This window comes from Aplysia californica, unplaced genomic scaffold (genome assembly GCF_000002075.1).
Source record: "Aplysia californica isolate F4 #8 unplaced genomic scaffold, AplCal3.0 scaffold00257, whole genome shotgun sequence".
NCBI classification, from domain to species: domain Eukaryota; kingdom Metazoa; phylum Mollusca; class Gastropoda; order Aplysiida; family Aplysiidae; genus Aplysia; species Aplysia californica.
Genome location: NW_004797527.1, coordinates 327,712 through 338,808, shown reverse-complemented (window position 1 = coordinate 338,808; position 11,097 = coordinate 327,712). Strand labels below are relative to the sequence as shown.

The window sequence follows — 11,097 nt, the reverse complement described above, 5'->3', positions numbered from 1 at the left end:
GGGGGGAAGTAGTGTAGCGATAGCCTTTAACTTTTGCAGTGATTCTTCTTTCCGATCAGGGATAGTTTATGTGGCCATTAATTTGCTGTTGCCCGTCATCCGTCTAAGGCTGACATTTATTATAGTCTTATATAATCGTGATGATTATAAAGATTTTTGCTGTCAGAAAAGAGGTCAAACAAACAAACAAGCAATATATATATAAATGAATTTACCAGCAAAAGCTGTTAAAAGTGCGGAAGTTACTTTGTGCTAAGTTCGTTTTATCTAACTGATAGTCTTTCAGAGAAGACGCAAATTATTTTATCTCAGAGATTAACATAATTTAAACAAACGCACATTCACAAGAAATGCTATTCTTCCTTTGAGAACAGGCAGACATATCATTATGGGAATGTAACGCGCGCACATGCACGTGCACACACACACACACACATACACACACATACACACACATACACACACACACACACACACACACTCAAACGTACACTCAAACACACACATACAAGAGTGGTCATATCTGCTCAAACAATAAATGATACTTCATACATTAAGCTCACCCGTTTTGTGTGCATTTTGTCAATTTTATGCGACCTTTGTCAAAAAACACGGCTGAACTTTCCATTCACACCTTCTCACATTACATTATGCTTTCAGCCGCGAACGCCTTCCCATGAAGTTCTTCTGCTGAAGCTATCGTCCCGTATAGGGCAAGCCGGAGTTGAGATGGCTCTTCAGGCGGCTAGAGAAGTGAATGAACAAGTCCTAGAACTGCACAAAAATGCGACACTGCCAGGGGATTCCAACGACCCTCATGTGAGTACAGCTGAAATTGTCTAAGACGGCGCTCCACAGTTGCGGAGGAAATGGTCGTCTTAGGCAGGTAGCCGTCTAACAAAGTATCATTTTTATTTAGATAAACGCAAGGGGAGAAATGGATAGTGGATGTTTGTACAAGTGAAAGTCTCATAGGTGACATTTTAGAGTAGGTTCAATTGTATTATAATCTAGGTCATTATTGCCTCGGTTCTTTGACAAGTTAGGGCACGCAGCACAAATTCCCCCTCCGCGATCCCTCTACCCCCCCCTCTCTCTCTCTCTCTCTCTCTCTCTCTCTCTCTCACACACACACACACACACACACACACACACACACACACACACACACACACACACACACACACACACACACACACACAAACAAACACAAACATATACGTGCACACACAGGGACACACACAAAAAGCAATGTTTTTAAAAAGGGGGAGGGGGGATATAGATAGTCGGCTTACATTTACATGGGACTTTACTTTGTCACTGTGCCTTCAGGGTGCCACTGATGCGCCAACGCTTCTCAGTCGTAAGGGGTATCTTTGTATCTTCGTATTTACTTTATCATCTTGCTTTCTAGTGCGATTCGTTGAGAAATCTATAGACTTTGTTAAATAATAAAATGTCCTTGCAAAACAACTTAGGGTTTCCGCCTTCGAAGTACATCTTTTAATGAATCTAGTTTTTGGTTTAGTAAGCATTTTACGACACTTGCATTACAATAAGGTTATATTATAAGTACCAAAGATTAGAGGTTTGACAAGAGAGTAAAAAACATAAAGAAGGAGAGATAACGGCGACAGATGCGAGATACGAAAGAAGGAACGAATCACATCAGAGCACCCACCAACCACTCACAATCAGTCTAGGAGGACTTTACGTGTGTATAAAACGAATACTGTTGTATTTGTGGTATTTCTGTTGTTTATCCAGTCGTCTTTAATCTATAACCTTCGGCACAATGCAAGGTTTAAAAAGTTGAGTTTTTCTATATTATTTGTTATTGCTGTTGAATATTGGACTGTCTGTGGTTGGGATGGGGAGAAAGAATTGGATATCGGATATCATTATCAAGTGGAAGATCTTCGACAAGCATTAGCGATAATGGTTCTCCATTAATTCCTTTGGTCGGGTGCTCTCAGAAAAGGTACATTATCCTGATCTTTTCCTGTCACCTCTCTTTTTAGGCTCTCCAAGTAGATTGCATCCCTGCCTCTTTTGCCCTCAATTTGGCAGGCGAGAGCTAGATGTTCAAGGCCTTTACGTCTAGCAAGTGCTTCAGAAAAATCATTAAAATGTGTCTTTTCTTGATTGTTTTTTTTTAAAGTCAGAAAGCGGCCTGCGTGGACTTCTTCAAGTAATAACTCATTTGATTTCTTTTCCTTCGATGACATTCTCAGCAGTCTCCTAAGAAACCACCTTCGGTTGATTTTAATCTGTTTTCACTGTATTTGGTGATTGCCCAGCATTCACAGCCATATTATAGCAGGGCTGACCACACACAGCATTTTAGAACCTAAATTTGTCTGAGACACAGAAACAAATAAAACACACGTTTTGATCCTCAGCTGAAGCATGCTCTAGAGGACGGGCTTCTGTCCAGTAAGGTGGAGCTCATCAAAAAGTTGGCAGACGTCGACAGAAGACTTCACGCCTTCCCCGAGGAGGACTACGCTGTGGGCGAGTACGTGCTGGACCAGGAGCAGCTTGGTTAACTCTCAGAGGTCGACACGTCTATTGGCTAGACGGTGCATTATTGTTCTTTCTTGCTTCCTCATTTATCACAAATATCTGCTTGTTTGCATTACAACCGCGTCCTCATAATATCAATTTCTTCTTCTCTTAAGATTTTGGTGGGCACGACACACTTGCAGCTTGAAACCTTTCTGTTTTATGCTAAAATGCAAACGTAGAATACATTATATCATAATTTCAATTAACAACGATTAGGCCTACGTTTTGAAAAAAAAAGGTAAAGGAGAGGTCCTACCTTTGACAAGCTCGAGGACCAAACATTGTGTTTGAAAAGATACGCGAAGAAAATCATTTCAAGTCTTCAAAATTCAATTAATCTAATTTTAAATATGGTACACCCCCCACCTTACCCAACCCAAAAAGGCAACACAAAGGTACTGCTACGATCAGATAGTGTTATGAGCATAATCTGCAGACCGCAGGCGCGTGTCGGATCTAAGTCAGTTTCGAGGTGATATCGTTTCAAGCAATGCCATTCCTTTTTGATCATTTAATATTTTTCTTTTTTGTTTGTTTGGGTGCTTTGAGCGACCATCCAAAGGTCAGACTGACTGACTGGCTTCTATGATAGTTAACTGTTCGAGGTAGTTTTCTACTAGAATACTGTGGTGTCAACAATGTGCTCTACAGTATGTACCAGTCTTCAGAAAGTAAAGGCTTTGGTTCTTCCTAATGCGGAATGGGAAACTACCCTTCGTTACACCCAGGCTTTCAGCAATAAACTAAATACTCACACAACTCTATTGAAGAAGTTGTGTTCAGTTGTATTTAACGACCAATTGGTTTGATGACAGCAAATTTCAACCTGTGTTATGGTAACCCTGACTGTCTCAACTGTCTGTCTCTGTCTGGCTGTCTCTCTCTGTGCCTCTCTCTCCTTTCTTTCTTCGTTCTTCGACACACATACACAAGACAAGAATGGGAGCTCAAAACAAATCCATTAAAAAAAAGTGAACTACTAAAAATAAAAACCAATTCCCACAAGAAATTCTCCCTCTATCTCTATCTCTCTCTCTCTCTCATAAAACAAAAGCTCAGCAAAGGAATGTGAGACGAAAACAAACAATTAGAGATAGAAAAGTGAATTATCCCCCTATCCCCCCCGCCGTACACACAGGAAGGAAAAACCTGAATCCTGTGGAAGGTTCGAGCACATGACGTCTCAGACACTACAGCTTGACACCATAATTTAAAAAAAATTTTAGTAGGCTTATGAATTTTGCCTCACTTGCCACACAAAAGGGCCACATAAGTGCCCAAAGTCCCTAATGTTTGTCTCTTCTTTTTTGGGTAAGTCAAGAGTTTTACGGCGCTCGCAACTGCATAAGGTCACATGCGCGCACGGGACACATTGAATATTTTCAGTTGGTAAGACATTTGTGAATTTTGCCCGGGTGGAGGCCGAATCCTGCTCTTATCGATTGTGGACCACCAATGGATCTTTAACGAGTGCAACTTGAACACGGGACCTCCGAGATTTTTCACTCTTATCCGAGCAGGTTAGGTGTTAGATCTTACCTACCATAAGCTCAAGGGTGTGGCTGAAAGACAGCAGTAAGAAGGAGCCAAGAAGCAGCAGTAGAAAGGCTGCAGAAAGAGCGAGGAGCACAGACAGTGGTGAAGAAAGTGTAGGGGTGGGGACAGAAAGTGGAGACGAAAGCAGACGACATAACATTGTTAGAGAGCAGGAAAGGAGGTGAAAGGAGAGAACCCGGGACCTATTGATTGAGAGGCGAACACCATAATCTCTTGACTCAAGTTTAGATGTGTTACTATAGTACTATTAGTATTATACAAAGAAAAGAAGGAGAGATATTTTAGCGATAGATGTATGATAGGAAACGACCAAAAACCAAAAGCATCTGCCAACCATCCACACGCCACATTTTAAGAACATTTACAAAACGTCGACATATAAATTATATATATATATATATATATATATATATATATATATACAGAGAGAGAGAGAGAGAGAGAGAGAGAGAGAGAGAGAGAGAGAGAGAGAAAGAGATAGATAGATAGAGAGAGAGACAGAGAGAGAGAGAGAGAGAGAGAGAGAGAGAGAGAGAGAGAGAGAGAGAGACAGAGAGACAGAGAGAGAGAAAGAGCCAGGAGATACACGAACAATAAGGAGATACGATTTATGGGAGAAATTTTTATTGAGACGATGATGAAAGCGCCATAGGATTGATCAATCAGTAAATCAAAAATGTGTAAACTGTTGAGAGAACCAAAAGGCATGGAGCGTATCACATACAATAGAAAAGCTATGTACTGTATCAATGCAATGTACACATTAAAAAAACAAACTGGAGCATAGTGACAATATTGGTACAAGAACAGCATTGAGCTTCTTTTCTGGAGCAAAATGGATGCAGGCCAGGAACACAGACAAGGGAACAAAGGATTACAAATGGATCGTTAAAGTGTGTGGCATGCCAGGGTCCTTGAGGGTCTTCTTGTTTTACAACATTTGAGAAAATGTCAAAGTACACCTTCGTTTCGTGAGAGAAATGAGCAACGGAGAATTCGTGAAAAAAAACAACCCAACTGACAAGAAGGAGCAAGTCAGGAAATGGAAATATCCATAAAATAATAGGATGATGAGGCTCGGTCATAAAGACCTGACCTGACCAGGTGTGAAGGAAGATTGCAGCAGACATTATATTTATTGGTCACCAACTAACATCAGGCCACGGACAACCACTGTTTTAAGTCCTCCCTAAAAATCCTTGGTTTAAAAAAAAGTGGAATGCATAATTTTGGCGTGTCTTATAAATAATTTTTTTTTTCAAAAACTCAAATGCTGAAATTTTGATGATCTCTGATATTGTTGACAAAATGATTGAGTGGTTATCGTGAATATTAAAGTGAAAAAAAACACCTGAGAGACGAAAGTAGAGTGGTGGAATAACATAGAACATTTGAAACAGATTTTAACCTGCGAATCTGAGAATTCCTCCAGTCACACTCCAAATAAGTGTATTGTCGAATATTCAGCGCAACTCGCAGCTGATAATTTTAACATTAGTTTGGTGGGCGGGGAAACATATTATTTCTGTCAAAACTAAGCTACAAATATACAACAATTATCATTTCATTTCGTCTTTAGAACTACATATTATTTCGTTAGCTCAAGAGTAAAAACTAGAGGACTGTTAACAAAAATTATCTAAAAGCATACTATAAAAATCATCTAGATATCCAAATAGTAGGCCTATAAATAATATACATTTTGTTGCATACATATATGAGACAAGACTATTATAAGCATTTCTCCAGACAAAGCAGGGGGAAATTAATCCTACACACTAGTAAGTCAGCAAACTTAACATTTTTGTTGAACAACAATATCTTTAAGAAATATTCTTAAAAGATGAGCTAACAAGAATGCAAAAAATGACAACCTCAGAACAACTAATGAACTGAACTTTAGCATGGGGCAAAACAATCCCCCAGAAGGACTTTAAAAGCTCTCATAATGCAAAAATACAGTTCTACTTGATATAGCGCTACGTGTGGGGTTTGAAATAATCAGCAGAAACAAATTCATCAATGTCATAAAAATGCTTGTAACAGGTGAGTCTGCTTCAAAAGGAACACATTTTAATTCTTGTAAGAAATAAGCATGTTTTGTTCTGCCTCAACTCAAAAAGCTTAAAGAACAACAACAAAAAATGATCCAGTTCATGAGGAATTCAGGATGACATTTAGATAGCATGACAAAGACTCTGGAGACAACTCTGTAAAAATATATAGAACATATTACCTCTATATATAATACTGCAAGGAAAGCATCCAATATTCACATCATTTAAAAAAAACACTTTGAAATGCCTATTGACCATGTCAAGATGACACTACAGTTCACAGTTCAATGTGGTGAATCACATTTAAAAAAAAAATCATTTTACGTCCTGTCAATATTAATGCCTGCTGGTTTTTGCAAAGTACTGCCTTGAAATCATAATATATGGACAATGGAGGGTATCTGGTATACAAGAAACACATCCATTATCAAGAAGAGACATACATGTTTATCAGTAATGAGAGAGAATTTCTCTTCTACTTCCCGTTTCAGAGAAAAAGCTGCACCAATGTTGGAATACTGCGGTTGTCAACAAATAGAATGACCTGATTACTAAATAAGAGGCACAAAAACATTAAACAATATAAAATAATAGAAAGCCATGAAATCCCAACTGACAATGATCAGCTCTGATTGCAATATCTGTCCTAAGTTTAAAAATAAAACAAACATGTAAATTATTAGCAAATACTAAAAAGCTTGATCAGAGGCACACATGTACGAAGGAATACTCTACTTAGACTTTTATGTGGGGGTATCATATATCAAAATAACAAGATCAACAGCAACTGTGGAAGTAAACAGTAGGAGAACAGCACAGCAGAACAAGTCAATGAAAAAACCCCAGCAAAGCAAAGACAGAGAGGAAAATAGTCACAATTCAGAAGTACCACGTTGTGGCAGAGAAAGGGATCATACCATATTCCAACCATCATTTTTCTTTTTTAAGTTCTTATTTCTCTAAAACCTGTAATATTAATGTTCATTGGCTTTCTATAAAGAACCAAAAAAATTATAAATCTGAAGTTCCTCTTTTATGTGTTTAAAAATAAAAATACTAAGTGCAGAAATACATGACTTTGAAATTAAATCAACCAGATGGCGATGCTTTCTGTTTTGAAAAATAATTTTAAAATATCAAGAAGCATAAGCAAAAATATAAAACAAACCACTGAATATAAATTATTCATTCACATAGATGAGAAAGTCCAAATTCAAAAGATTGTTGTTCTCTTTGACTTAACTACAATACACACATCCATGACAGCGTGTAACTAAAACATTTTCAGGCTGAGAATAACACAGAAAAAAATGTCTTATTGTGTCTAAAAAAATTCTGCCTCATTTAACTGCCAGAAACCTTTGCAGCCACAGAAAAAAATCTGTATTAGTTCATTTCCTCATCAGCATTCATTTGACAGGGCTTTATTATTATTCTTGTCTAGTCATACAACAAAAAACAAAAAAACTAAGTAGAGACTTGTGGTTTCATCTACATGAGGGAAGACTGTATATTTGCCAGGCACTGTTTGTATGCAGCCAGAATTCTGATGCTTGGATATGGCAAACTAAGCAGATGTGCAAATGTTAAACCAAAGTTCATAATTCAACCCAAAATCAGTTTGTGTATTATGCTACTTGAAGTGTTTTTTTTAAAAAAAACGTAACCTTAGAACTCTACATAACACAACAAATCAGAATAAAACAACAAATTGCATTCTATATTACATTGAACAGCAGCACACTAAATAATTGATCTCTCAGCCCACAAGTACAGGCTTTACAGCAAACAATATACATGAAGAGCTTTAGGTGTCTAAAATATCTCTTCTTTTAGGTATGGGGAAGAGGCAAAAAAAAGATTATGTGAACACATGCAATGTGGCAATTAGGAACACTGACCCTAAACACCAATTTCACACACTTTTACAGTTACCTGAAGCACCAATATCAAAAGACAATTCAACAGGAGAAAAAGATTTGTAGCAACTTTACGTAAGGAGCAGAAATGAGAAAAAAGAGATCATACAAACAATATGATATATGCATATATACAACAGACCAAGTTATGAATCAGAAAGATAAAATATCAAAGAAATATAAAAGAATAAACTTGACATGGTCTTCTCTCATCACAGACAGAGCCTCTTAGCCAACAGAAAGACAGAAATGTACAAAGGCTTCTCAATCTCACTTGGAATAAAAGGCATCTATTGACAATAATAACAAGAGTTTGTTCTGTTGGGATTTCATTTGTGGTTTAAGTACATATTTATAAGGGTGTAATAGGCAGCACTTAAATTTCCACAACGGTTGACATCTCGCACTCAGTCTTAAAAAAGTATACATCTGAGAGACAATTAAAATAGCAAAGATTATGTTCACTTCAAGTGTAACCACCTAGAACCAAAGTGTAGAATGATGGAGTCCATGAAAAGTTACAGAAAAAGAAAAGAAAAAAACTGAGAGGGTCTGTTCTTTTGACATGTTCATGTTGACTCAAATCATAACGGACCCACCCCCCGAACCTCCCTTTTCAACATTTTTACCAAAACTTCCGATTTATCATAATTCTTTCTCTTGTGAGGACAAAAACCAAATAAATCTCATACTAACAATGAGAAATTCATATACAGAAACAGTCCAAACATGCAGTTGGAAAAAAGAAGTAATATTTATTTTGGCAAAGAAAGAGAGTCATTTTATTTCAAAAATACCTTTTTGAATCTCACATATGAATGAACAAAAGCAACAAAGAAAAAGACTGGAGCAAATATGCCATTTACATATCCCCCACCCCCTTCCAATCCTTTTGATCATATTAGAGCAACTGGGCGCCTGGCCAGGAACAAAAATGGGTCAATGAGATTACTTCTTTTACCTGACAGAAGAAGGTACATTTTTATAACACCTTGACACTACGCTACCTTAGAATTACAAAATTGTATCTGTTCATTACCTAGTTTTGAGAAATTTGACATCAAAGATTTTGAGTTTCACAACACGTGAAAGTTTTTGGAAAGCAATTCTTAGAATATCTTGATAACGACTCCGCGAATAATTTTATGATTTTGAAAAAGCAGACAGAATCTTTGGTTTCTGACCCCATGATCTTAGTAATTCAAAACTGCCAAAAATGTCAGATGGAACTTTGTAATTTTAGGGTAGCGACTAGTCGGCAGGCAGACCATACTGCAGAACAAATCCTCCAGCAGCACAGGACATAAAATATGGCCAACCCTATTAACACTACAGGAGTAGTTGTACAGAACAACAGCGGAAATAAGAAGGACCATCCGATATAAAATTGATATCGTCAACAGATGTGATGTGACAGAGAAGAAGACAAGAAGACACATGATAAAACCTCAGGCCTACACTGTGATAAACCTTTGTTCAATCTGTTAAACAAATGACTGCCTGGATAATGTCCCCTCAATTCTCCACAAAGACTGTACACATGATGAAGTTGACAGGCCTGCTACAGAAGGAAGACATATAGTACAGAAGGGACAATGGATGGGCAAAGTAAAAGGAAGGTGGATGCATCAGCCAAAGGACAATCCATGATTAAAATTTTGTTCATCAACTGGATTTGATCATAACAAGGGAACAGTTTGTTTTGTTCAGCTTATTTAAGAAAGTTCAGAAGAGACTGTTTAGACAAGTCTACAAATACACATGTTTGTATGTAAGGAGAGAGTATTTCTCCTAGAAGGAGACTTCAAAATAACATTTTTGATTTTTTTTATAGCCAAAAGAAGTTAACTTCTAAAACACACAATAATATATACATGTGCAAGAATTTAAAACAACAACAAAAAAGCATTTTATAAACATTTTCATTACAATACCCATTTCTCATCCTACCAACAAGAGAATATCAGGTTCAACCGAAAGTAACCATAAAATCAATCAATATCTATGGCGAAAAAAAATTTCCTTCCAAACATTGATCACTTAAAGCAATATATCCATGCCATCAACCATCCCTTAACCCAGGACATAATTTGTGGTAACATACATTCACATGTAGGGACATCGAGGTTTGAAACATGAATCATTATCTCTGCAATTTTACTGGAGAGGACAACAAAACAGTTAAAAAGACCAGTAGGCCTAAATGGAAAAGTAGTAAAGTGAAAAACTTTAGTTCACTATAACCAGTTCCTCAAATTAGCTTCGTCTTGTCCCATAACTTCCAAAGTCCTGCCAGTGAGTAGACTACAGTAACAGAACACATTTTTCAACAACTTGATTTAAATCTTTCTCAGACAGCTGCCATGTACCAGTCAAAGGACAACAAAGACACCGTATATGTAGGATTAGCAAAGATGGTCCTTTAAACAATCTGAAATAATTAAAGACATTTCCTTTACTTTCAAATATAAAGTATGGGTTACAAAATGAGAACCAATCAAACAAAAAAGAGTTTCAAGTGATGTGTCCTTTTGACAATTTACTCAATGAGACTGAATGCTCCAATTCCTTATAGTTTGCACCTAGAGGCGAGGACAAAAAATCTTGGCATGTTTTAAAAAAATGAAATCCCCAGAAAGTGTTCTGCAAACATTAAAAAAAAATTGGTATTTCCTATTAAACTCTCAACAAACCCCAAAATTAACACCGATATTAAATACTTTTCCTTTGTTTCGGATATGAAACCAAAGAGATTTATCCTAAACATTTTTTTGCCCAAAGAGATGGGAAGGCCATAATGACCAGTGAGGGCTTGTGATATCTTAAGCAACCCAAACATCAATTTTATCTCTCGCAGAAACTTATCATGCCCAGGTAGTAGTACAGAAGTGAGAAAATCAAAACACAATAAAGTGCAAAAATATTGCGAATTGGACTGGTTCTCAACATGCTACTATAACATGAAAATGTAATAAATCAATGACATTCAAATATAA

At 37.0% G+C, this 11,097-nt stretch overlaps 1 protein-coding gene across 2 annotated transcripts in view; it reads left to right on the top strand.

Moving 5' to 3' along the window:
• The window catches only part of LOC101852328 (ferritin light chain, oocyte isoform), an 18,821-nt gene extending 15,489 nt beyond the window's left edge, over positions 1 to 3,332 (top strand). For both annotated transcript variants that reach the window (XM_005100710.2, XM_005100709.2), the window contains 2 exons: positions 661 to 819; positions 2,403 to 3,332. In XM_005100710.2, coding sequence (XP_005100767.1) covers positions 661 to 819; positions 2,403 to 2,549 — 306 coding nt within the window. In that variant the 3' untranslated portion in view covers positions 2,550 to 3,332. The remainder of the gene's footprint in view (positions 1 to 660; positions 820 to 2,402) is intronic.
• The last annotated feature ends 7,765 nt before the right edge of the window (positions 3,333 to 11,097 follow it).